General features: G+C 38.8%; 1 protein-coding gene and 1 pseudogene across 2 annotated transcripts in view; both read left to right on the plus strand.

Annotated features, from left to right (window-relative positions):
- The first annotated feature begins 1115 nt into the window (after positions 1-1115).
- The window catches only part of DZIP1L (DAZ interacting zinc finger protein 1 like), a 72755-nt gene continuing 45922 nt past the window's right edge, over positions 1116-27948 (plus strand). Inside the window, exons 1-3 of one of the 2 annotated variants that reach the window (XM_069063905.1) lie at positions 1199-1339; positions 20053-20211; positions 27118-27681. In XM_069063905.1, the coding sequence (XP_068920006.1) occupies positions 27166-27681 (516 nt within the window). In that variant the 5' untranslated portion in view covers positions 1199-1339; positions 20053-20211; positions 27118-27165. Of the gene's footprint in view, positions 1340-20052; positions 20212-27117; positions 27682-27948 lie in introns of both variants that reach the window. The other variant, XM_069063904.1, reaches the window with a different exon arrangement.
- Positions 8613-9710, plus strand: LOC138142843 (cAMP-dependent protein kinase catalytic subunit alpha pseudogene; annotated as a pseudogene).

Consider the following 27948-nt stretch of genomic DNA (forward strand, 5'->3'; position numbering starts at 1 on the left):
ATCCCAAACTAGGCAATATTTTCTTGACTCAGGAGGTGAACAGAAAGAATTCCAAATCTCAGAAGTCCATGCTGATTCAAGACATTCTTATCCCATCTAGAGGAGGCATTACAAGTACCTCATAGATTATCTACTACATGGCTTTGGGCTAGCAATCCTCCTAAATCCAGGCAGCCCTTATAGTTTACACAGCTTGCTCTGAACCCAGGGGTTTTAGGAAAGATACAGTTCCATTCACTTAGCCCACCCCCTCCCCCCCATAACCTTTCCTCAAGAAAGAAGGCAAAGCAGTGGAGACAATATGACATATTCTTGTAACTGATAAGTGAATTATGGAACTATAGAGCTGAGTTGTTGATGGGAGGGGGGTGGTGGTGCCTTTCTCTCTTCCTTAGTCTCTCTTTCCCCCTTCCCACTAGCTGCTGCTCCTGCTTCCTTTTCTTATCTGGGTGTCTTTGCCTCTCTCATGCCCCCTTGTTGTCTCCTTTCTTCTGCTTTTCCTTGTGTGTCAAGCCTTTAAATCTCTGTTTTATTCTTTTTGTCCTAGATTTCTTCCCCCGCTCCCCCACTAGCTATAAAAGTATACTTAATTTTTTTTGGTGCATTCATTGAATAAATTTTTGTTTCCTTTTCTTAGCTAAAAAGAACTAAATTTTTATTCTTTAAAATTCAACAAAAAATTATTAAACACCAACTGTATACAGGGTATCATATTAAGTGATGGGGATACATGGATGAAAAAGGACATAGTCTCAACTACTTATACACTTTACACTAAAACATATTGATTTTTTTCTTGTCTGTGATCCTTATTTGTTTTTCCTGTTATTTAATAACCCCCCCCCCTGAAAAAAAATTCCTAGGAAATAGAAAAAAAAGCTTAAAAAAAAGGTTTCTTAGTTGAAAGCAGTGAATTATTGCAGTGAAATTTTAGGTACTCTGGCAGGCTAGTGAATCTGTTTTGGAGGGTAGGGACCATCTCCATTTACTTTCTCCTTATTGATAATCATTACCCCAAACTATGTTTCAGAGTAAAAGGACACATTTGAATCTAGTTAATGAAGAATTCCTGGTATTTTTTTTCTTAGCTAGGAGAACTACCGATTTTTTTTTTTTTCAAACAGAAACAAACTTAAAAATAGCTTGTCTTGATACTGGGTTTTGGTCAGTGCCCTCCCACTCTGGTGGGAGGGTGGATGGGGCTGGCCTCATCAGTATGAGTCTAACCACCCCGGAGGCAAGCCCTGTAAGAGTGAACTGCCTTTCCCCAGGGTGCCTTTTACCACAACTCCAAAGGAAGTTCTGTAGCTGTTTTGTTTTCCATGGGAGAGGACTGAAGGTAGGGAACAAAGTTTTCCATGTTCTGAATTCCATCTCCTAGGGAGAGGCAGGAGCTTCTCTTTTTGTTTGGATAGAAACTTCTGAGTGCAATGGGAACTCTGAATTTTCCAGGGGAATGGAATGGGGTTGAGGATGGGGGTGGGAAATCTTCTTAGCTACAAGGGCTTTAGTGCAAATATGTAAGAATTTGAAAACGAAAGCCTGGAGACTGAACAGGAGACACTCTGTATGTCATTCTGGTTCTCCTGTTTTTTTTTTTCTTCCACTTATACTGAGGAGAGGGGGTTGGAGATGGGAGGTATGCTGGTCATAAGTAGACCATCCTATTTATGTTTTAGAGGACTCTGTAACTCCCAAAATTCTGCTGGAGAATGCGGACAAACTACCTTAAGAATTTTGCTTAGGAGAAGGGGAGAAGGGAGAGATTTGTTAATATCCCAAAGTTAGAGCAGGATTGTTTCACATTGACTTCATCTGGTTAAACATTAGCGGCCATGCAATGCCCTGCATAGCTCAGCAACCCGCACAGGCCCCATATGTCTCATATTTCACTGCCCAGACTCTGCTTGCATATGGTTTGATTTCTGTCTCCTAAAGTTTAGGCATTTCTTCCCTTTCCATTTTCTCTGGGCTATTCATAAGGTAATTCAGGAGTGTCTTTGTTAGAGTCACTGGGGATCAACCATGCTGGGGCAAGGAATGCTGTGTTAGTTTCCTGTTTGGCCTCTTCTAGGAATGATAGCATTTGGGGATGACTGCATTTTTAAAAAGCAAAGATGATTTTTCATTATTATGTTATGGTTAGTGTTTTTAGGACTATTTGTATGCCTACTTCAAATGAAAATGAAATTTCTCCCTCTTCAAATTAATTATAGCACTTTTCCTAGAACTCTCTTCTTTGCACTTTCCTAACTTTCCTATATTTCTTAGCAATTTTTAGCTCATCTTTAACTCATTTATTAGTTTTTAATTTAATTATTTTTCCCAATTAAAAGATACCTATTTTCTCTCCTTCCCACTTCCCTCAACATCATAACAAATATGCAGAATCAAACAAAACAAATTCCTGCATTGGCTATGTCCATATAAGTCATATTCTCCATTTTGAGTCCATCATCTATCTGGCAGGAGATGGGTGGTGAACTTCATTTTGGGGTCCTCTGAAATCATGGTTTGTCATAGCATTAATCAGAGTTCTATTTTTTCAAAACAGTTTTTCTTTTTAATGTTGTTTTCATTATATGAATTATTCTCCTAATTTTATTTACTTCATTCTTTATCAGTTATAGAGGTTATCTTAATTTCTTCTGAATTGCCCATTTCATTATTTATTACAGTGAAATAATGTTCCATTTCATTCATTTGGCATAATTTGTTTAGCCACTCCCCAATTGTTGAATACTCCCTTAGTTTCCAGGTTTTTTTTGCTTCTAAAAAAAAAGAACTACTATGAATATTTTTGTATGTTTGGGTCTTTCCCTTCCCCTCCCCCTCCCCCTTTAAAAATTTTCTTTGGCCTAGGATCAAAGGCTATGCAGTTTAATGATTTTTTTTTGGCTGTAGTTTTCAATTGCTTTCCAGAATGGATGGATCATTCCACAACTCTACCAAGAGTGATTTAGTGTAACTATTTTCCCACAATACCTTCAACATTTGTCATTTTACTTTTTTGTCACTTTCGCCAAATATGATGGGTGTTTGGTGGAGCCTTAGAATTGTTTTAATTTGCATAACTATTAGTAATTTAGAGCTTTTTTATGTGATTGTTGATAGCTTGGATTTCTTTCTTAGAAAATTACTTGCTCATATTTACTTGGTCTTTAATCTAGTCATCCACAATGTTGTCACCTCTTTAGGAGCAGGACCTGTGTTGCATCCGCTTTTGCAATCTCAGGGTCTAGCATAGTCACTTGTGCGAAAAGTCCCACCTATTATATTTATTGTCTGTGTGACTCTGGAGAAGTAATTCAATTTGTTGTTAACTCATTTTCCGGTATTTTTCAATTAAGTCTGCCTCTTTGTGACCCCATTTGGGGTATTCCTGGCAAAGCTAGTGGAGTGGCTTGTCATTCCTTCTCCATCTCATTTTACAGATGAGGAAACTGAGGCAAACAGGATTAAATGACTTGCCCAGGGTCATGGGGCTAGTAAGTGTTTGAGGCTGGACTTGAACTCAGGAAGTTGAGTCTTCCTGACTTCAGACCCAGCACTCCACCTACTGTACCATATACTTGCCCCAGTTACTCAATACCCCAGGCAACTTATAAAGTTGCAGAACAGTTGCTGATATATTTTGGTGGATGGAGTTTCTTCACAAGGGAATGTACAGGTCAATGAAATCACAGCTTTGCCCTACAACTAAAAAAAAAAGATGTTCTTCAGTTTTCTACTTCTTTCAGATTATTTAATGGAACCAAGCAGGTACTTGAAAGATAATTTCAGATTATAGGATCCACTGGATGCATTCTTTCTGTAAAACAAATTAATTGAGGAGAAACAGGATGAATGAGAATATTGCTGATTAAGGTCAGGATCAGTTATATTTTTGTGGGCGTGGGTCAGAAAGGGTTTTGGGGAAAGAGATTAGTATGAGGTTCTCTCAGTACCCCATACTTAGTAAACTAATAAAGAGGGGGAATGATTGCAGAGGTATTTAGAGGGTCAGAAGGGTTTGCAACAATAATAAATCATGTCTTTGTTCATATATATAGTGGTAGAAAGGATTTGGGCCTCCTTCCCTCTAGTTGATAGCATTGTAGAAATTAAATAACAATATATGAATGCACAAGCAAAATTCAAAGACATCTTTATGCCCTATTTTCCCTTTATTAAGTGGGGAAAAGTTTCCTTGATAGAATTAGGACAACTGATCATTGAATAGATGACAATTGACCATTCTTCTTCTGGTTTTTAGAAAGCTAAGTCTTTTAGTGAGCAGCTGGGTGATGCAATGGATAGAGTGCAGGGCGTGGAGATAGGAAGACTCATCCTCCTGAGTTAAAATCTGACCTCAGAGACTTCCTAGTGATGTGACCCTGGACAAGTCACTTAACTCTATTTGCCTCAGTCTCCTCATCTGTAAAATGAGCTGAGAAGGAGGTAGGAAACCACTCCAGTATCTTTGCCAAGAAGACTCCATTACAAAGAGTTGGATACACCTGAAATGACTGAACAACAACAAACCCACTAGTCTTAGTAGGAGGAGTTTGTGGCAGGGTACAGCTGTATGGAATGTTACCTTGGTGATGGCTGCTTGGTAGTAAAAGGATTTCCTTTTATCCCCTCTACCTATCCACAGCACACTTCTTCCCACGCAACGTGTCTTCTTGTCTAGGAAGAGACACTGCATCAAGTTAAGCAGTTCAGAGAGTGAAATAGTACCAGGCAGGGAATAAAAACACAAATTTCCTAGATAGACATAGAGGGGCAGCATTCAAGGTAGGAAACAGATTCAAGGACCTAGAACTCTGACATCATCAGGAAAGGGAGCTTACTATGGTTTCAACATATCACTGATCTTAGCAGTTGAGAATTGAGCTGAGGAGAGGAGTAGACCCAGTAGGCCCAGCAGAGTATCCTGCCTAGCAGAAATGCTGGCGCTAGAGGGAAGCAGCATGAGGACTCTATTAGAAGAGAAAGGACAGGTGGTATCCTGCAGTACTGGAGGGATGAGTTTCATGGCCATGGGTGTACCCTACATGAGTTTGTACCATTTTTCCCATGGGCACTATATGTATTTATTAAAGAAAATATACTCCAGGCTAATAGAAGAAAAGGTTTTATAGTTAGTGATGTATATGTATGTGTATGTGTGTGTATATGTGTATATGTACATATACAACTACATACACATATATAATTTTAGAGAATGTTTTTTCTTTGAGCTAATTGTACCTACTGGGTGATTATTAAAGGTAAATTTGTAGGTAGAAGCTCATGAGTTATAGTTTTAGGAGTTTGGACCTAAGGGTGCCTTTGAATTTGAGCAACTTACATCTGTGGGACTAAACCGGCTGATAAAAGTTCAAGTTGCAGAGAGTAGTTCCCAGAGAGTTTGCTATACAAATACATGTACTACAGTGTGTGTACACAGACACATAACACACATACACACATATATATTTTAGTAATATAGGTATAATATTTACATGCAGTTATCCTGCAAATTAATAGATAATAGCTACTATAGTGACATATAATTCTGCAAATTGATTAGGACCAACTATGAAATCTTTATAGAATAGAGAGATAATTCTGAACCCTTCCACTGAATGGGAGAAAAATTGATGAGTTCCATAGAACTGGGAAATAACTGCAGAGGTAAACTGTCTCACTGGTATCTTCTTTAAAGAACATTTATTTTTCCTATTATTTCCTTAAAAATTCTTATCAATTCCTATTTTTAAACCTTTTCTACTCTTCCAATTTAAATGACATTCATTTATAGTTTCTCTTTTGCAAGAGATGCTCCTCTCTTTCCTCCTCCCAAAGTGTTTATTTACTGATTTTCCTAACTCAGAAACATTCTTTCAATTCTTCTATCTTTTCCTTTCCCGAAGTTTTGGCCCCTTAGGTCTACAGAAACTACAGGAATAGTTAATGTGGTTTGCAAAGTCTGTGGTTGTTCACTTTTAGTTTTTGGAAAGTTGTTAGATTAGTACTAGAAATGGCTCCTTAGTTTGCTTTGCCCATTGATGCTTTCTTTTTGTTCTCTTGATGTCCCTTAATGTGAAAAATTTTTAAAAAGAAGAAAGCAAACAAACAACCCACAGCCCTAGCTTTGTGTTGGTGTTTGACCAGCAAGTACCCTGAAGTACACACAGATCATTCAATGGTTAGTAGAGAGGATTTCCTTTCCTTTCTTCTTCCTGCATCCTCACTTCCTCATCACTCTCTCCCACCAATATCTTTCTACTTGTCCAGAAAGAGACATTACACAAAGCAGGGAGTATTTCAGAGTCCCTAACAGGATAAAGATATTCAAAGAGGTTACTATAGTACTTAGCTTTGGTGGACTCAGCCTCTCCCTTCTACATATGGAAATATGTCTGGTCTGCAGGGTATGGTGACTTATGTGGTCATCAAGTCTTTAAGGTTTTTACCCTAGGTGGGTGGGCCTTTTTATGTGCTTTGGGGAACTGGAAGTAAAGTCAATGTAACCAGAAATTTGGATTCTACATCAGGGTAGGTACAGATTGAGTCTTGCCCCACTTCCTGGACAGACAGGTCTTGAATATATTCTTTTTAAAAAAAGCATCTTTTTAGGGAAAATTTGGCCAAACTCAGATGAGAGGAAAGCAACGGGAAATGCTTGAAGATACTGATTCATACCTTGGCTAACTCTATATGGTGAAAATACTTATTTTATTGCTTAGTATTTTTTTTTCTAATTGAAACTATTTACCTCTTATTTTTTTTTGTTTGTTTGTTTGATGAATTTACATGTCAAATGACACTTTTGGATTATTTTGAAGGAACGACTTGAATTCTTCTCCTTTGCTGAAAATTTATCTTTTGTTCAATTTATAATTGAACTAAGCTTTTCTGGATGTGTTATTTTGGGTCTTTTTAGAATATCATCAGGGTAATTTTTCTTTGATTTTTGAAAGTGATGAGGAGTTCTACACTATTCTGATTGATTTTCCCTATGTGATAGTAATGGAATATAAAGACCCCCCTGATATGCCAAAAAACCCAAACCAAACCAAACCAAACCAAAACCAAAAAACCCAAAACACTTTCTCTTGGCTACCTTTGATATTCTCTATATGTTGGAGTTTGACCATAACATTTCTTGATTATTTAACCTTGGAATTTATTTCTGTTGGTGTTTTGTGTATTCTTTCAACCTATTATTTGTTCCTTGCTTGTGATACTTCAGAGAAATTTTCCTAGATGATTTGCTGAAATATATTTTTCAGGATTTATTTTTCATAATTTTTTTTTCCTGGAAGATTATTTCCTCTCATCCTATCATCAAGTTTAATAGAGACCTCATGTACTCTTACAATTGTGATATCTTTTGATTTTCTTTAATTAATCTTCTGCTTCTGTATTTTTGAATTCCAAGTCTCTTGTTTTTGTTTTTGCAGATAATCTACCACTTTAGGAAGTTTCTCTTTTGTTTGTACTAAGTTTTCTATTCTTTTATTTGTTTTATTGGTTTCTTTCTTGAGAGCTCAAATTTACAACTTAATTTCTGCCCTAATTTTCATCCTTATTTTTCCTTGTAGTTATTAAATTATTCTTTTGAACTATTCTGGAGATTCTTGCACAATGTTTTATTAACATTTTGGGTGTCTAATAGAATTTCTTATAATATTTTACTTTTCCTTGAAGATTTGCAACTTCATTTCTTTTATTCTGAAGCAGTTATTCATTTTATTGACTTTCTTTTCATATTGTTTGCTCATTTCCCCTCCTTAGTCAGTTTTTGTTAAACTCTGCTGGTTTTTCTGTAGTATCCTTCCTGTTATCCACCTTCATAATAAATGCCCTTTCCTTCTGAACTAGGAAGTGTGGAAATCGGTCTAACCCCAGCTAAGCCCCTCCTCCATTTGTAGCTACTTATTCTGGGGCAGGTAGGTGGCACAGTGAAGAGATCACCAGGGTTAGAGTCAGAAAGACCTGAGTTTGAATCCAACCTCAGACACAATAGCTGCGTGACCCTTGGAAAGTCCCTTAACCATGTTTGCCTCAATTTCCTCATCTGTAAAACGAGTTGGAGAAGGAAATAGCAAACCACTCTATTATCTTTGCCAAGAAAACTCCAGAAAGGGTCATGAAGAAAATGACTTCAGATTCTGTTTAGACCACTAGTGTTGTATGAATTCTGTGACCCTACTCCAGGCTGACTTTCTGTTGAAAGTAGACACAAAGATACCACCTTATCTAGACTTACTCTCAATCTTCCATCCATTCTGGAAACCCATTTCCTACTTAACTATTTTTGATGGTTTTTTTTTTTTTTTGATGATCCCAAGATAACTAGATCTCACCTGCTTCCACAGTTACCACATTTGAATCTGTATCAAAACCTCGATCTAGGGGCGTCTCGGGTAGCCACAGACTCGGGTTCTGCTTCCCCTACCGAGCTCGAGGGACACGCGGGAGCCGGGAGCTGAGAGCCGGCGGGGGGGCGTGGGGGGGGGGGGGGGAAACGGGAGCCAGCTGAGCCCGCGACCGCGACCGCTGCGGCCGCAGCCGCCGCCGTCGCCTGGGGCAGGGGGTGGGGAGGGGACCCGTCCGGAGCCGGTGCCAGCGCGGAGGAGATGGGGGATTTGGTCTCCACCAAGAAGGACAGCGAGCTGGAGAACGCGAAAGAGTTTCTAGCTAAAGCCAAAGAAGAATTCCTCAAGAAATGGGAAAATCCACCTCCGAAAATCACAGTCCAGCTGGATCAGTTTGACAGAATCAAGACTCTAGGCACTGGTGCCTTTGGTCGAGTGATCCTTGTGAAGCACAAGGAATCTGGGAATTACTTTGCCATGAAAGTCCTTGATAAACAGAAGGTGGTAAAGATGAAACAGATCGAGCACACCAAGAATGAGAAGCGCATCCTGCAGGCCGTCAACTTCCCATTCCTCGTCCGACTGGAATATTTCTTCCAGGACAACACAAACCTGTACTTGGTGATGGAGTATGTCCCAGGTGGGGAAATGTTCTCCCACCTCCGGCGGCACGGAAAGTTCAGAGAGCCCCATGCTCGCTTCTATGCGGCTCAGGTTGTCCTGACCTTCGAATATCTTCACTCACTGGACCTGATCCACCGAGACCTGAAGCCCGAGAACCTTCTCATTGACCAACAGGGCTATGTCCAAGTGACAGATTTTGGTTTTGCCAAGCGTGTGAAAGGCCGAACCTGGACCTTATGTGGGACTTGCGAGTACCTGGCTCCTGAGATCATCCTTAGCAAGGGCTACAACAAAGCTGTGGACTGGTGGGCCCTAGGTGTCCTGATCTTTGAGATGGCAGCAGGCTACCCTCCCTTCTTTGCTGACCACCCTATCCAAGTATATGAAAAGATTGTCTCTGGGAAGTTTCGATTCCCTTCTCACTTCAGCCCCGACTTAAGGGACCTGGTTTGGAATCTGCTCCAAGTGGACCTCACCAAACGCTATGGGAACCTCAAGAATGGTGTCAGTGACATCAAGTACCACAAATGGTTCGCCACCACCGACTGGGTCGCCATCTACTATAAGAGGGTGGAAGCTCCCTTTATACCAAAGTGCGAAGGCCCGGGTGACACAAGTAATTTTGATGATTATGAGGAGGAGGAGCTCCGGATCTCCGTCCACGAGAAGTTTGTCAAGGAGTTTGCTGATTTCTAATGGTGTCCCTGGGTCCTGGTGGTTTTCTTTTGGGGCTGGGGGTGGGAGGGGTGGATTGAACAGCCTGAGGGACCCAGAGTTCCTTGCATATTATTTCTTCCCTAGGGAGATCGGAAAGCAGAGATGTTTGCAGGGTGGGGAAAGGGAGATTCAAATATCAGATGGCCCCCCTCCCCTTCCCTCCCACCCCTAACCCCCACTGGTTTTTTCCTCACTGTCTCACTCCAGCTGGTAGACCCATGGCTGGATTCCCTCTGCTCTTTGCCTAACTCCATGGAAGTTACATATCAGTTTTTCAGCCCAAACAGACCTGAACTTTCCCCTCCTAACACCACCAGAGATCCAGTTTCTTTCCACCTCAGCCCCCCACCCAGAGTGGGATAATAGCACCTAGAGCCAGGCTTCTGTTTTTATAGCTCCTTATTGATTCCCCTGGTGCTGGGAAGTTGGGGCAGGGGAGCCAGGGGATCCCAAGTTGGAAAACCTCCAATTCCCAAGACTACCACAATTGCCCATCATATGTCCTTTTCCTGGCCTCTCCCTGGAACTTCAGAACCTTATCTAGGGGTGAAAGGACAGACAAACCAGTTCCCCACAAGGAGAGATCCTGCCTGGGAAGATGTTTTAGTAAAATTTTCGTGGCTCTTTATATTTAAAATTTTTAAAAAATATTATTTGTTATGTTTGCCTTCTGTCCTAACTCTTTCCCACCTTCCCTAGCTGTCCCAAATACATTTTAGTGTGTCTATATCCGCCTAGGTCAAAGGCTATGGAGCTTTTAACTTCTAGGATCTTAGCTGATGGTTTTGAGCTGGGTCTGTGACTTGGGGATGGGGATTTTTTGCTGCTGATCTCAACCAAGGAGTTGTGGGAACAATTGTGAGATCCCCTTGAAGGGTATCCTGCCAAGTTTGAAAGAGCCCTGATCTCTTTCAGCAACTCCCCCCCCCCCCCCCTCCCAGTGATCTCCCTTCCTCATGATCAGCTCTCTTAACCTCCACATCTTCCCTACTCCCCAGTTTTGCTTAGAGGGATATTATAGGGTACCAGAAAAGAAACATTTCCCAACCCACCCAGGCAGCCTGGCTTGTGATCCCTGCCAAAGAGGCCTCCCAGATATCCCTGGGGCACACCTCCTTCATTTTAGCCATTCTTACCTACAGAATTTTAATGCACAGCCACTAACTTCCCATTCTGTCTGGGAGTGTCACTCCCTAAAAGCAAGTTGGAGGATGTAGCCCACCCTGGGAGGGAAAAAGGGGGTGGGGGGGGAACAGGGAGAAAGGAAACAGTGCCACAGCTTCAAGGTAGAGATCTTCCTTTTGCCATGGGAATGCCAATTTTTATTCACCTGATAACCTCACCACCATCCCCAATCCCTAGAAGCACCCTCCATGTCTGACAGCTACCTATCACTCCTCCCACTGACCCCTTGTGAGGCATCTGAATTATTATAATCCACCCTCCCCCTTCTCTCTAGGAAGTAGCTGGGGGTAGAGTAGCCCACTTCTCTCCCCCCCTTTCTCTCTTTTTTGTCCCTCTCTCAATTTTCCCCCATCCCTGAAGGAGTTCATAGGTCTGGGGTAGGGGTGGGGGTGAGGTACCTCAGAGTTTAAACCTGGGTGATTTGAAGAAATTTGTTTCAGGGAAATGTCTTCCTCTTTAACGGTGTGCTTTGTTGTAAACATATTTGAAAACTATTACCAATAAAGTTTTGTTTAAAAAAAAACCTCTATCTAGTAGAATTCAAGCTCAGTTCATTAAGGTGATAAGGATGGAGTCTTGTTGGGATGCCATTAAATGGAGTCTCTGAAAGCTGATGTATGACATTGATGTACCATGAAGAATTTGGGCCATGGGAGCTATTGCTTAATTCTGCATGGAAAGTACCCCCACCCCCCCCCCCCCCCCCCACCACCACCCCCCCCCCCACCACCCCCCCCCACCCCCACCCCCCCCACCCCCACCACCACCACCACCACCACCACCACCATCACCACCACCACCACCGCCACCCCCACCCCCACCACTACTACAATCTAGCATTTATGTAATGCTTACTATGTGCCGGGCACTGTGCCTTATAAGCACTTTACAATTATTATCAGGAGTGTCAATTCTGTATGTTTCCCTTTCTCTTGTTGTTGTTTTTTATTGCATTATTTGGCATATATTTTGATTTTAGGAGGTAAGAAAGAGCTAAGCCTAGTGACAGTTTCTCACTGTTGACCCTCTCTATCTCACTCCTCACACCCTTTTGGCTAGAATGCTAATGAATTAAATTCAGTAAACTTTAATCTCATACCAAGTATGTACACAGCAATGCTGGATTCTGGAGTACAAGAACAAAAATGAAATCGTCCCTACCCTTAAGAAGCTTACATACTCATGGTATATATGTGTGTGGTATGTATGTGTAAGGCAAATATGCAGATAAGTGTGATCCAGAATGCGGATGAAGATTCTGAAAGGCAGAGATCAGGATAGATCACACTTTAAGCATGGAGGAAGGGTAATCTCTATGAATGCACAAAGCCAGCATCACAGAGAGTATTTAACAATGGACCTGAAGTCAGGAAACCTGAACTGGAACCCTACTTCAAACACCTTTTAGTTTTATGACCTTGGGCAAGTCACTTAACCTCTTTGGGACTCAGTTTCCTCACCTGTAAAATGAGGGTAAGAATAGCATTTACCTTGAAGAGTAGTTGTGAGGATAAAATGAGATAATGTTTTCATCAAATTTACTGAGCAACTAATAGTCTAGACTGTAATGTAGATTGAATGAAATGTGGCTTATGTAAAATAAGGCTGGGAAGTAAGGTTTCAGAAAGATTGTGGAGGGCTTTAAATGTCAGATATAAGAGTTGTTTTTTTATCCTAGGTGCTATAAGAAGGTTCAAAGGCTTTTGAACAATGAAGTGACATATTCAGGCCTGTGCCTTAGGAAGATTATTTAGGCAGCTATTTGGGGAATGGATTAGAGACGGGAGGGACCAGAGGCAAGAAAACACAAGAGGTTATTATAATTGGACCAAGCAAAAGGTGACGAATGCCTGAATTAGAGTTGTGGCACTGTGGATTAGAAAGTAGGGGATGGATGCTAGATATAGTCAAGGTAAATACACAGGACTTTGTAACTGATTGAATGTGGGGAGAAGTAAAAAAGATGGAAAACCAAGGATGATTCTGAAATCTTGCACCTCAATGAACTGGAGGGTGGCGATGGCAACCACACACACAGGGATGAGAGGTGGGGAAAGTTTAAGAGGAAAAAACGAGTATGGTCTTAAATATGCCAGTGGGACATCCAGATAGAAATGTGTATTAGAAATTCCTTTCAGCTGTAAAAATGAGTTTCAACTTTTGAAAGTGTGTGTTTGTTTTTGCATTTTGGTGGGAGGAAAACACAGTGTAATTGATTGTGTCCTTAGAAGGTCCTACTACAATACCTTGCACCCAGTAGGCATCTGACAAATTGTTGTCGAACTGAATTGTTGAATTGGGTGAAGACACTTTAAAAAAATTTTCCTTTGTTAGTAGAAGCCTTTTTTTCTCCCAGTTTTGAACGGTTATATTTCCTCCCTCCCTCCCTCTTCTCCTTCCCCCACTCCAGGCCAAAAATTTCTATAGATACCATCCTTTACAAAATGTTTATGAAAGCTGTTAGAATTGGCGAACCAAGAAGAGAAAATTCTCTATCTCAATCTACTCATCTGTCTCTCATCACATTTCTGGTCCTGAGAGATTTCCTAAGCCCCAAGAGTACAATACTAATGAGAAAGAAGAAAGATTAAATGTCATGATTAAGTTCTTTGAATGTTTTTAAAATTTGTTAGGAATTTTAAAAGTCTCCCAAATTCATTATTATTTTGAATAAATTTTGCTCGTCTTGCCCCCTCACCCTTTCTTTTCTGTCTCCACTTTGATCTTTTTAACCCTGGTTGTCTTTTATGTGTACACACAGCACTGTTTGTAAACGATGTATTGTTGTTTCCTTGGAAGCCTTAACAATAAGGGATAATAACCTGAGGATGGTGGTTTTCTCTAAGGGTTTGCTTCTCCCCTGAGTAGGTGCCCAGAAGTTTGTCTGATTAGCATTCAAATAATCATGACATTTTGCACAACGCATGAGGCGACAATCCTGGCCGTTTTGAATTCTTCTCTCACATACCTTGAAAAGGAAACAGAAATAATATTTAAGTTTTGTTTTCTATGTACATTAAGAAACAATAGTTGAATTCAGTCATATGACTCTTTTTGAATTTATTTTTTTCATATAACTCTTTAGCATCTGTTTTCTCATTACATTAAAAAAATAAAAAACACCACCAACTAAAGCAAATTATCACAAATAAACAACAAAAACCAATATTTGAAAATGTAAACATTAACAAAGTAAATCATCAAATAAAATAGTGGGAAGTTAGGAATAAGATCACACATAAAACAATATATTTATTATATGTTTTGGCAAAATAGAGCCAAAAAATAATCAAACAAGGAAAAAATGTGCTTGCTATGTTTCCCTTTCAGACTCAATAATTGCTGTCATTTATATAGCTTTTTAAAGTTTGCAAAAGTGCTTTACAAATATTATCTCATTTTATTGTCACAACAACCCTGGGAGATAGGTGCTATTTTTATCCCCATTTTACAGATAAGGAAATAAGGTAGACCAAGGTTAAGTGATCAATTACAGATAAATAAAGTGATTTGTAGTTGCAGTTGACTTTGTCTTCTCTCGCTTTAAAAAAATATAATTGAGGGGCATACATAGTTTTCAAATTAGTTGTTTTGTTGATTTTTGTGAATCCTACATAAAGTCAGATTTTGACATTATTTAGAGAAAGTATTTCTAAGAATTAGAACAGTCCAGCAATGGAATGGGCTACACTTTGAGGTAGCAACTACCTGTCACAGTAATAGTTCAAGCAGAGACTGGATGACCACCTGTCAGTGACTGCACAGAAGGAAGTTTTGTGCTGGATGAGAAGAACTAAATCAAGTGCTTTGCAGAGCTATGTGGATGTGAGATATTAACAGGGGTGTGTTGGTTAATGTTTAACAACTGACTCTCCAGGAAAAAATGTACCCATGTCACCTTTTAAAGTTTGATCTCCATTATTAACATTTTTTCCTAATTACTTTTTAAAATCTAGATAATCAATAAAACAATAACTCAAGTTCTTGTTTGTAGCATTTGCCCTCCAAGGAGTGAATATTCACATTGAAAATTTGGCAGTCAGTTCACTAGCCATTAGAGCTAGGCTCCAATTTATCCTCTGGATACTGATATTATTGTTTATATGGTTTTTTTTTTGCCTTTTTTTGGAGGGCAATTGGGGTTAAGTAACTTGTCCAAGGTTACACGGCTAGTATTTTTGTGTGGGTGTTAAGTGTCTCAGGCCGGAACCGAACTCCGGTCCTCCCAACTCCAGGGACGGTGCTTTACTCACTGCACCACCTAGCCGCCCCTAAGATACTGATATTATTATTCTATGTCGTTCCTTACAACTTTAGAATTCTGTGGTTTCAGGGTTTTTTTTTTTCTATTGCATAAAGATGTTAATGAGACTCAAGGGTAAATTTTCTATATTACTCTAGTTTCTGTTATTTATTAGTGATTAATGGAATAACTTAGAGACTTTCAGAGAACTCAGAGTACTTACTGTATATTTTTTATATTCTCTATAACATGCCTGTGGTGTGAGGTGGTATCCTTCTGGCAGAACTGGGATCAAAATCCAGGCCTCAGTTCTTTCAGGTTAATGCTATTTCCTCTGAATCCAGTGTTAGGTCCAGGAGAATCAATTCATGAGATGTGAATTGGGTTCTCATGAAAATTATGTTCACAAAAGACAAGACAAACCGAGAAACAGGAAAATTCAATCCAGAGAAGAAATATTCAGGTAAATTTGTGATAGTTTTGTGAGGTTCATGAATTCTTACAGTCTTTGAGAAGGATGGTTACAGAAATTGTCTCTACCTTTGTAATCGAAGTCAAAATAATGAAGAAATGCCTCTATTACAGTAAATCTTCAACTTACAAATAGGATGGATTTCAAAAATTTCTTTGTAATTTTATTGTTTGAAACTTACAATCCATTTCTCCACAGAAAACTACAATTTAGTAGGATCTTAGTACCAAGAGTGCTATTACAGGTACAATTTTAGGCTAACAAAATTTTTGTGGTATATAGCATGAGACCTAGCATAACATTCTCTATGAGAAAATGCATATTATAGCGTATCTAGAGAATCTAGGGATACTGCTCTCTATTCTTTTACCTCCTCTTTTTCATTTGAAAAATGCTGTATTTAACAGAAAGTATCACATTGTAAGGGATACTGTGGAGAGTGCCAGGCTTGGAGTAAGGAAGATCTGAGTTCAAATCCAGCCTCATATGGTTAGTTAGCTGTGTGACCCTGGGCAAGTTACTTAACTGCCTCAGTTTCCTCATCCATAAAATAAGCTGAAAAAGGACATAGCAAACTACTCTAGAATCTTTGTCAAGAAAATTCCAAATGAGGACACAAAGAATTGGATTTGACTGAAATGACTGAACGACAAATTACATTGTAAGCAAATTCATTGATCCATCAAATTATTGTAAACAAATTCATTGATCCATCAAATTATAGTACAATCTTATCAATCACATAAAAGTTAAAATAGAGGGTTACTAGTAGAAAACACAGAATTTCCAAAGAATTTTGTTAATGTCAACCAGATTCAGAAGACTTTCCTAGACTCAGAAGATTTAGAGGTAGAAGCAGCATCACATAGGAGGGCAAAGGAAGATTAGAGAGCCGGAAGGCTCCAAAGAGATGAATAAAGGTATGATTATTCTGATAGGAATGAGGACATGGTGGATGTTCTCATTGTTTGAAAGGGGGTCTCCAAATTGAAATGTTCTAGGAAGAGCATTAGAAATGACCAATTTCAGCAAAATCTATCTGGGAGTATAAGATTATTCATTCCTACTTAAAGAATGAGCTCTTTGGGAGCAGGGATCACACCTGACTGGTCTATGCATCTCCCTTAGAACCTAGCAACATTTATTGCATATAATGGGTGATAAAAATGTCTATTGAATGAATATTAAATGAGCCTGGCAAGCTTAAAAGGGCATAGGCATTTTAAGTAGGGGAAGGCAAATCTTAGTAGGCAACCTTTTCTGTTTATGATCTCTAATTCTTATAAGGTGGAATGTCATTGATGTCCTACCCTTTGAAATGCCTCAGTTTTTGCTTTTAGCTCCATTGTTTCATGCTTGTTACAAATGAAACCTATGCCTGGGTGCTACTGGAAGTCAGATATTGTCTACAGGAGTCTATTTAGGCAGCTAAGGAACACAGCAAATATAGTGATGGACTTAGACTGTGGAAGATCTGAATGAAAATCCTGCCTCAGATACTTACTATCTGTGTGATCCTGGTGAAACCACTTAATCACTTTCAGTCTCAATTTACTCATCTGTAAAATGCGAGTAATAATAGCTTTTGTTTCCCAGGGTTGTTGTGAGGATCAAATATGTGTAAAGTGCTTTGAAAACTTTAAAATACTACATAAATGCTATTATAATTGGTCCCCTCCTTAATCACTATGTGAAAAGCAAATCCCTTGTGCACCCATGTAATGAGGATTATGACCCTTCTGGCATCTATCAACCATGCCTATATCCACATTTCATGGATTCTTGGAAGGCTGGTTTTTCCCTGTTTCACTTTCTTTATACATATATGATATATTTTATATTTTGCTTTTTTATATTTCACATATATTTTATATATGAAATTCTTTTATGTTTATATCACTTTATCTTTTATATAAAGTGAAATATATATTTCACTTTCTTTTATATATTCAGTGGTTATACCAATTTGTGAACCAATATCTTGAAACGCTTGACAGCTTTCCCTTTCAGTTCTGGTGTGACAACACACATATCACCAGTATGGGGATCTTTGAGAACTGTCCATTAAAGGACTAGAGACTTGCTAGGATGGCATCCATGGTGAGATTCTTCATTTGGGTCCAAAATGTCAGATTTGAGGAAGGCTTTCTGAAGGTCATATACCCATTTGAGCCAATATCTCCAAAAATATTTTTCAATCCCTCCACCTTGCCTTCATCTTCTCTTCAAATGAGCACATTCTACTTGCAGATTGACTGCATGACCATCTAGGCTATAAATGTTTTCAGAGAAAACATCAATGTATTTGAAAAAGTTGTTCTACATTAGCACTGCAGCCAGTTCCATGGAAGGCCCACATACTTGTCCATGTTCAATGCTTTCACATACTTGAAAGATAAGTCAGCAAACATATTACATATTACAGCATATAACATAAACATAAAACATATTACAGAAAACAAAGGGAGGTGTTGCTTGTGGGCAGTTCCAGAGTGATATTCCTGTCTGTCTCTGGGTAAGATTGAAAATTTTAGTTTCTGGCATTTTTGGAAGCCAAAAATTGGTCTGAAAGTTATGGTCGATGAAGATGATGCCTTGTCCTTAGTCCCTAGCACCTTCAAGGGGTAGAGACTGCTGCTACAGATAACCCCTCCTCTATCCTTTTTTTTTTTGCTACTATGCTAGTCATAAAAGCATAACTGTGTATTGTTTACCAGATTGTTGGCAAAAGGGAAATGGATAGCTCTCTGAATAAGCCTGTTCTGCTTCTCCCACTTTATCTTCTTCTTCAAGGATTGGTGGCCACCAAAATCTTGGCACTCTTCTAAAAGGGAATATGGTGTTTTAGGGAACTCATCTGGATTCCTTGCTAGCTGCCCCAACACCTCCTATGACAGAGACAACTGATCATACCTATGACAAATTTGAAAGTTGAGTTTTTTAATTGAAGAAGTTTCATTGAAATTTCAGGAAATTTTAATGAAGTGTCGATTTATAAACCAGACACACTGAAGGTTTCAGTTAGAAAGCGACGTATTACATGTTAATAGGATAGGGATTAGACCTGTGATTTCATAGGTATAGGGAACTCCTGGAAGTGACATCTATTAAGATCAGCAATAGTCTGGGACACAGAGAGGTTTGGTAACTTGCCTAGTGTCACACAGCCAGTACGTGTCAGAGGCAGAACTTGAACACAGATCTTCATGGCTTTGAAGCCTTCTTTATATTTACTATACCAGACTTCTGTTTAGAAATTTTCTCAAGTCACATATATAACCTAATTCGAATTGCTTGCCTTCTTAATCAAAGGGATGGTGAGGGAGGAAGGGAGAGAATTTGGAACTCTTAAGTTTATAATACTTCTTTACAACTTGACTAATGTTTAATGTGAAGGTATATGTAGAACCTGTATCAGATTGCATGCTGCCTTAAGGAAGTGGGATAGAGGGAGGAGAAGAGGAGGGGGGAGAAAATTTGAAACTCCACAACTTGTGGAACTGAATGCTGTAAACAAAAAATAAATAAATTTAAAAGGAAAAAAGTGAATGTTAAAATTGTTTTTACCTTTAACTGGGAAAAAATAAAATACTAAATAAAAAAAGGAATTTTGTAAGTTCTAGCAAGTAAGTTCTAGCTGGTAAGTTCTGTGGACTGTCCTAGTTAAACATGAGGTGTCTCCTTACTTGTAGGTTGGCCATTTAGTGCTACTTACTTTGGCCATGACAACCCAACGAATACCTAAATTATATTTAAAAAACAATACATATGAAGTAATATGATCATACTAAGAGAAAATAATTTTCTCCATGAAAATGAAATCTGTCAATATGAATATATGCATAGAGCAAAACCTGATTAATTTGGGCCCTGCTAATTATGATAATTGGTCTTGAGTTTGGAAATTTCTTATACAGAAAAAGCTCAAACATCTGAAAATATTTCATAAAGTTTCAGGTTTTCCAAAAAACAAAACAAAACAATACAGAAAGGAGGGCTTCAGGACAGTTCAATGATCCCTACATTTTTTTCTACTTTTGGATGTGGATAAGGGACCTAGTGATGATAAAGCACCTGAAACATGAGTAACGAGAAGGGCTTCTCTATTCCTTGGTGGCTTGGTTTCTAGGTAACCTGGAGCAGTTAGAATTGGCTTTGTCTTCTGTCACTTCTTGCAAGAGAAGCAGAAAGAAGGCAAGATTTAGTGAAGTAGAGGTGAGTTCTGTGAAGATAGGGGGCTACCTAAGGAGAATTCCTGGATCTCAAGTTTTCTGGGTAACTGAATCTGTTCGAAAGGTGTTCTCTTGTCTCTTATGGTCTTGTATGATGGTGCTGCATCCTCAGGGTATCTCTGTATTGGAAACAAGTTTATCATTTGTAGTGATGTTTATTTCTTGGAATGGTCACCAGATGTCCTGGTTGAGGAGAAATATCTAAAATGTATGTTACCTGTTCTTCAGATGACAGCGAGAAAGCAGACTTGCTGAAAAACAACTAGAAGAATATCAATTCACCAAGTGTGTAGACAGTCCCTCCCTCTTCCTGGAGTCATAGTCTTAATGCTGACAACAAGGAACCTGAAAGCCCCGCAAAGAAGCTGATGATGCTTACTATTGCTGGTAGGGTAATACTACATTAATTTGAACCTAAGACAGAATTTCTCCTGAGGTCAGGGCTTGATGATATCTATGGAGTAGAAGTACGCTAACGAGATTTCACAAATGATGTTTAACGTACCTAAGACAACAATCTGCTTTAAAGGATGTTAGCAAGAGCATTTGTATAAATAATGTGTTAATTATAAATGATGCCTACTAGTTTCTTAAAGCACATTTCATAGGTTCTCTGTTGGCTAATACCTTGTTATCTCTCAGTTTGTTTTATTGTGTGACCTGAGGACTTGATGACCTCTGAGGTCCTTGCTAACTCTAATATTTTATGATGCTATATATTTTTTTAAAACTTAATTTAGACTCTTCATTGATTTCAATTGCCTCTCTCTTACCCTGCAATAAGTCCAAATTAGTGAGGTTTTACTGTATGATTACTGTCTATTCAAATTCTCTCTTGGCAACTGCATTATTATTATTTTTTTCAAATACTGAGTTGAGGCTATTATAGAACTTCAAGACAGGTATAGAAATATTAGCTATTCTAACTGCCAGTTTTGTGGTCTTGTTACTAGAGGCAATCATAATGATAATGATGAAAATAGAAATAATGACAGAGATAGTGTGGTGTGGTACAGAGTGTGCTAGATTTGGAATTAGAAGAATGGGGTTTGAGTCTCAGCTCTGACATTTACTAAGTCATGGAATTGTGGTTAAGTCTGTCGGCCTGTTTTCTCACCTGTAAAATGGGGATAATACTACTAGGCCAACATATCATTGGGCTATAGTGTGGAAAGCATTTTGTAAGCTATTAAACATTGTGTCACAGAGTCTCAGAACAGGTCAGTGGTTATCTAACTGTGAGAAGTATCAAAGGGTTAACCTATATACAAATGGGAATCCTTTCTATGGAATTCCTAAGAAGTGGTTGTCTTAGTCATTTATTTGAGACCTCTAATGAAAGGGAACCCACTACCTCCTGGGACTTCCCATTCCACTTTGGGAAAACTCTTAATTATGAAGAAATCTTTCCTTACTCTGAAACCTAAATCTGCCTCTGTATTTTCCTTTTATTGGTGTAGACTGAAATTGTTTGTAGGAGGCTTTACAATTTAAAGAGCATCCTATATACATATGTATGTATGTATACATGTGTGTATGTATATATGTATACACAAATGTGTGTGTGTGTGTGTGTGTGTGTGTGATCTTTGATAATGTGTCTGGCAGAGCCCTATATTACAGACAAAAAAAAACTGAGTCCCAGAGAAGATAAAGCGCTCACCCAAGATCGCATAACTTGTGTGTGTTAGGATATTCTGTCCAGTGATTGGTTTTTATATGGTCACTGGAAAAATTCAAAAAGCAAAGTATGCATAATTAATGACTTGAAATGCTCTGGGTAGCTCTGGTTCTCTACGATAGGCAGGATGCAGGTGTCCTATTACCTCTGGACGTTACTGAATACTTAGTAACAGTCCTGTTGCTCTGCAGCCTGGTTTGTTGTTGTGTTAATCTTTCTGAGGTTCAACTGATAGGAGACTGCAGCTTTGTTCTAAACATGGTATGTAGCGCTGAAGCCACAGTGATTTTTGAAAATGCTGTATGTGAAGGAGGAACATGAGAGAATTTCTTTTTAGATAGGTCATGGTGACCTTGGTTGACTTTTCTCTTGAGGTAGAATGAGGTGGGTGGGGGTTGTCTTTATACTGGGGGATAGAAATTGGGTATCATTGATGGCCAGTCTTCAAGGAAAGAGTGCAAAATGCATTGGTATAGAGAGATGGAATTTGGATTGGTGGAAAAGAGGATGAAAAACATAGGCATTATATACTTGGGAAACAGTGAATATATTACTCTGAATGGTGCAGAAGAGTTAGTATGGGAGAATAATGGAAAATAGACTTGTTGGGGGCCATATTGTGGAGGGTCTTTAGTATTAGAATTAAGACTTTGGACTTTATCTTATAGACAACAGAGAACTATTTTTGAGCAGAGGTAGCATGATCAAAGCAACATTTTGAGAAAAATTCATCTTGTGGGAGTGTTCAAGTTGGATTGGACAGGGAGAGTACACTATTATAATAATCATGCATGAGAAAACTGTGGACTGGGTTAAGATAGTGACAATATCATTAAAGAGAAGAGTACAGATATGAGAGTCATTTCAGGTAAAACTGACGAACTCTGTTAACTGGGTCAGGAGGATGAAGAATATGGTGGCGTTAAAGGAGATTTTGAAGTTTTGGATCTGGTAACTGAGGGTGGGGCTATTGATAGAGATGGAGAAGATAAGGTGGAGAGTTCATTTCGGGAGGAAATGGCAAGTTTATTTTAAGAATTCTTAGTTTGAGGTGATAATGGGATAACCAAGTGGAAGTGTCTGTCAAATGGAAATTTAGGACTGGGACTTGGAAGGGAGATGAATAGTGGAGATTTGGGTCATTTATATGGAAGTGATAATTGAACCCATGAAAGTGGCTGAGTTCTTTAAGGGAAAGGTGAGATATAGGAGAACAGGTATTCACAGTCATACTAATGTGTAGGTAGCATTGGGGTAATATTGACTAGAAAGGCAATTCAACCAACACCATCCATCTTATCCTTTCCAATCCATCCTTCACCCTCCTGCCTAAATGATAATCTTAAAGCCAGGTGTGACTTGTGACTCATCTCCTCTAAAAGCTCCAGTGGCCCTCTCTTACCTATAGGAAAAAAAATCCAACTTCTTGGTTTGGCATTTAAAACCTCTGCAATTTGGCTTTAGCCTACCTTCTGAGGCTTATTATGCATTATCTCCTTTCATAGTTTGAAAATTCAGTCAAACTAAGTTACTTGCTATCTTCACACATAGCATTCCTCTGATTCTAGAGAAGAGGCTGTTTGCTATTTATCTTGTTTTAAATACTGCTTGTTGTTTATGGATAGTTCTAGTTTCACCCATGGGGATTGGGTTTTTTTTTTGGGGGGGGGAGGGGAAAGGCAGGGCAATTGGGGTTAAGGCCCAAGGTCACATGGCTAGTAAGTGTTAAGTGTCTGAGGCCAGATTTGAACTCGGGTCCTCGTGACTCCAGGGCTGGTGTTCTATTCACTGCACCACCTAGCTGCCCCAACAGATGAGGATTGTACCAAAAGGAAGTCAGACACACAAGTAAATACTACCCTTAATCAAAAAATGGACAGAGGAATTAGGATTGCCTTACAACCAAAGATAGGGCATTAGGGGGATGTCAACAGCGGTGAGTCAAGGAAGAAGAGTTAGAGAAGAAGAAAAAAGTCATCATACACATAGGGAAGCAATGAAGTTGATGTAGGACTATGTTATCTTGTGGCCTAGATCAAAATGTAGCCAGGGTAATTCCAAACTGGTTAAATGATCAGCCCTGAAGGATTGTTGTTGAAGGATCCATTGACCAGGAGGGAAGTTTCTAATGAAGTGTCCATGGATCTGTGCTTACTCTCATGCTGTTTAACCTTTTTAAATTAAGGACTTAAAAGAAGGTATAGATGACATGTTAGTCAAATTTGCCACTATCATGAACCTGAGGTAGACAGCTGTTATGATGGACTGTAGGCAGTTCCTAAAAGGATTGTTACAAGTTAGAGTAACAGGTCAAGTTTAAGAAGATAAAATTTCATATGTAAAGCTAATCAACATGTTAAAAGAATGTAAAAATCTTACACTTTGGTAAAAAAGAAAATCAGCTGCTTAAGAGCAGAATCTTGGAGGTGGGGCTAAATACCGACTGGCCCACGTGAAAAGGCCTGGGAAATTTAGTGGGCTGAAGACACAACATGAGTCAACAGTGTGACCTGGCAACCACAAGAGGTAATTTGAACTTAGATTGAATTAACAGAAGCACAATGTTCAGAATGAGAGAGGCAAGAGTCCTGTTGTGGCACTCTGGTCTGACTGGAACATAGTCGGAGATAGGTTTAGCCCCAGCTGAGACATTTTAGTAAATCCATTAACACACTGAAGCACGTCCTAGGGAGAATCATCATCATCATGGTGGGAAAATTGGAAACCATGCTCTAAAAGGATCAATTGATTGATCTTGGTATGTTTAACCTAGAGAAGATAAGACTCAGTTGGGCCATGATAATTGTCTTAGGGATGTCTTATGGGCTATCCTGTGGAATATTTATTCTGATTTGTCTCACGGGTGAGACCAGAAGCAATGGGTAAAAAGTGAGGCCAGGAAATTTTGTCTCAATAAAAGAAAAATCTCCATAGTTAGAGATACCACAAAGTGGGGTGAGGTGCCTCAAGACGTAGTGAATTTTGCAGCATTCAAGGTCTTGAAGCAGCGTCCTGGATAAACATTTGGGCATAGTTTAGAAGGCATACCTGTTCAGATTGTTGTCTGGGGTTCCACTTGGAAATAATGATTCTATTCTATAAACAATATACAAACACTCTTAGGAGAAAATATTTCTAAACTACCCCCCCAATATTGATTTATAATATTTATTCCATTTGTTTGTTAGCTCCTTGAGGACAGGGACTGTTCTTGCATCTTTTTGTGTCCCCAGTGTACAGTGCATATATAAGCAGATATTGACTCACAGTATATGCTTAATAAATGTTTATTGATTGATTTTTATAGTGCTTTGATGTGGTTTTCTAGAATAGATTTTAAAATCACAAAGTTTTTAATTCTGGATTCTGAAACATCTGAAACTATAGACATCTGGTGCGGGACTCTGCTCCTGCAGTTGGTTATATCTGCTGATAGGTTAATTGCCCTTAATTAGCTTGCTAACCTTATCAAAGACAAGCATTAACATTTGCCTATTGACTCTGCTGAGTGCCTAGTAACTTCCCCAGCGTCTTTCCGACAGGTTTTCTGCATAGTACAAACAGAAAGCTTCTGTTGTTAACCTTTATTCTGACCTTAATCTTCAAATTAACTAATGAAAAAACTCAGAGCCAACATGGCAGTCATATAATTCTGCCACTTTCCAAACTCATGGCAGTGTCCCCCCTACTGGGAATAATTGGTCACAAATATGACTGCGTATCCCTTCTCATTCTTACCTCTCTTACCAAGAATAGAACACCTGCAATTTACAACCCAATCATTGCCTAATTTAGGGGCACCCAACTTGTTTTGAGTCTTTTGCTATAACAAAAAGTGTCACTATAAGTGGATGATTTATCTCTCTGTTTCTCTGTCTTTCTGTCTCTCTGCCTCTGCCTCGGTGTCTTTCTGTGTCTGTGTCTCTGTCTTCCTCTCCCCACCTCTCTCTCTCTCTCTCTCTCTCTCTCTCTCTCTCTCTCTCTCTCTCTCCCTCTCTCTCTCTCTCTCACTCTCTCTCTCTCTCTCTCAGCTTCTCTCAAATCTCTTTGTGGTATTGTTGGGTCAAAGAGTATGCACAAATGAGTGACTCTTTGGTTTGCTCAAAATAAAAAAAACTTGCTATGAATTTAATGAATACTAAAAAAAAAGGAGAGAATATATATATATATATATATATATATAAAGCAGAAAAGAAAGGATTATGTGTGAAAGTGCAACTATATTGTGAATGTGCCTTGCCTTTAATATATATATAATAAATTTAATACATTATTTTCAAAGTTGTCTTACTTGTCTATTTCCTTCTGTTTTGTTCTGTACATTTAAAGAAGTAATCCATTGACTTTCTTTTTTAAAATTTTGTTCTTTCTTTGTAACCAAATCCCTACTTTCCTCCCATAAATTAAAAAAGAAAAGAAAAACACAACTCTTATAGGGAATAAGGGTAGTCAAGTAAAATAAGTCTACACATTTTCCATACCCCAAAATATATGCCCCGTTCTGCACTTTTGTTTTTTTTATTAGTAGGTCTTTCATCACTGGTCCTTAGGAATAATAATTGGTCATTTTATTGATCAAAGTTCTTAAGTGTTTCAAAGCTGTGCATTTAAAAAATGTTATTGGCATCTCTGGTTCAAAAGTTATGTACAATTTAGTAATATTTCGGGCATGATTCCAAACTATTTTACTAGATAGTTAAATCAAGTCACAGATCCACTAATAGTACATCAAAGTGGCTGTTTCTTCAGCACCTATAGCAATTGCCATTTTCCTTTTTTGTCATGTTTGCCAACTTGAAGATTGTGATGTAGAACCTTAGCATTGTTTTAATTGGGATTATAAAGTTATTAGTGATTTGGAACTGTTCATAGTTGGAAGTGTTCATAGCATTTTGGAAGTGTTCATAGCATTTGGATATGTGTGTCTATATATATGTGTGTGTGTGTGTGTGTGTGTGTTGTGTATATAAAATGTACACATATATACAGATGCAGCTAGGTGTCACAGTGGATAGAGTGCTGGCCCTGCGGTCAGGAAGACTCATCTCCCTGAGTTCAAATCTGGCTTCAGACACTTACTAGCTGGGTGACCCTGGGCAAGTCACTTAACCCTGTTTGCCTCTGTTTCTCCTCTATAAAAATAATCTGGAGAAGGAAATGCCAAACCACTCCAGTATATCTTCCAAATGGGGTCATAAGGAGGCAGATAACTGAAAAATGGACAAGAAACCATTTATACACATATATTTGTTTATTTTTATCAATTCCTTATATATTTTGTAATATCAGAACTTTAACAGAGAAATTTGCTGCAATTTTTCTCCATTAAGTTTCCCTTCTAAATGAATTGATTTTTATGTAAAAACCTTGCAATTTTGTGTAATTAAAATTGTCCATTTTATTTCCTCTTTTGTTCCTCTTTTCCTCCATCATTTTATTAGTTCTCTTAAATTTTAAAGAACTTTTTAATCTCTCAAAACTCTTATCTATTTAGCTACAATTTTTATATTAATCATGATTCACATTTTGATCTCATTCTAATTGGTTCCTGTTTTTCTTGCAAAGTATGCTTTGTAAGTGCATTTAACTTCATTATCTTAACTTTCTTCCAGGTCTTTTACCTGTTACAGTTGCCCTTGTTAAGAAATCACCAGTTCTTTATGCCAGGCCTATCAGCATCCATGGATTATCTTGCCAATGAAGGCAGCCTTAGGAGAATGTTTACAGGTACCTATGGGACCTCAGCTTTCAAATTCCAACCACGGAGGGAGAGTGTGGATTGGAGGCGCTTAAGTGCTATAGATGTGGATAGAGTAGCTCAGGAGCTGGATGTGACCACCTTACAGGACCACATCACCGGAGTCACTTACTGCAACCTGGACTCAGAGAGATGTGCTTATTGTCAGCAACCCGTGGACCCGGTCCTCTTGAAAGTTCTCAAGATGGCCCAGCTCATCATTGAGTATTTGCTACATTCCCAGGACTACTTGAGTGCCAGTATAGTCTCTTTAGAGGAGAAACTCCAGTCTACCCTGGAGCAGCAGGAACAGACTGAACAGAAACTGGGCAAGCAGGCAGAGGAACTGAAGGGGGTAAAGGAGGAGAGCCGGAGGCGGAAGAAAATGCTCGGCATGCAGCAGCTACTGATACAGGCTGGGGCCAACAACTATCACAAGGTGAGGAGTCAGAAATGGGATTTGGAAAGGCAAAATAGGTCACTTCTAGGTTTCTAAAGTCCTTCAGATGGTTGTGTTATCTATAAAACCTGGAGAAGGTTTTTCATTTTTTTTATGGGTGATAACTTGAATGTTTTGGTTGTGGAGGGGATTTTAGCATTTATAGGCTCATAGGTCTAGAGCTGGAAGTGACCTCGAGGCAATCTACTCAAACCTCCTCATTTTACATATGGGGAAACTGAGGCTCAGGCAGGTTATGTGATTCAC

The sequence above is a fragment of the Petaurus breviceps genome, unplaced genomic scaffold, assembly GCF_028583685.1.
Source record: "Petaurus breviceps papuanus isolate PSGF00001 unplaced genomic scaffold, PetGlider_PUasm1.0 90604, whole genome shotgun sequence".
In the NCBI taxonomy this organism is placed as follows: Eukaryota; Metazoa; Chordata; class Mammalia; order Diprotodontia; family Petauridae; genus Petaurus; species Petaurus breviceps.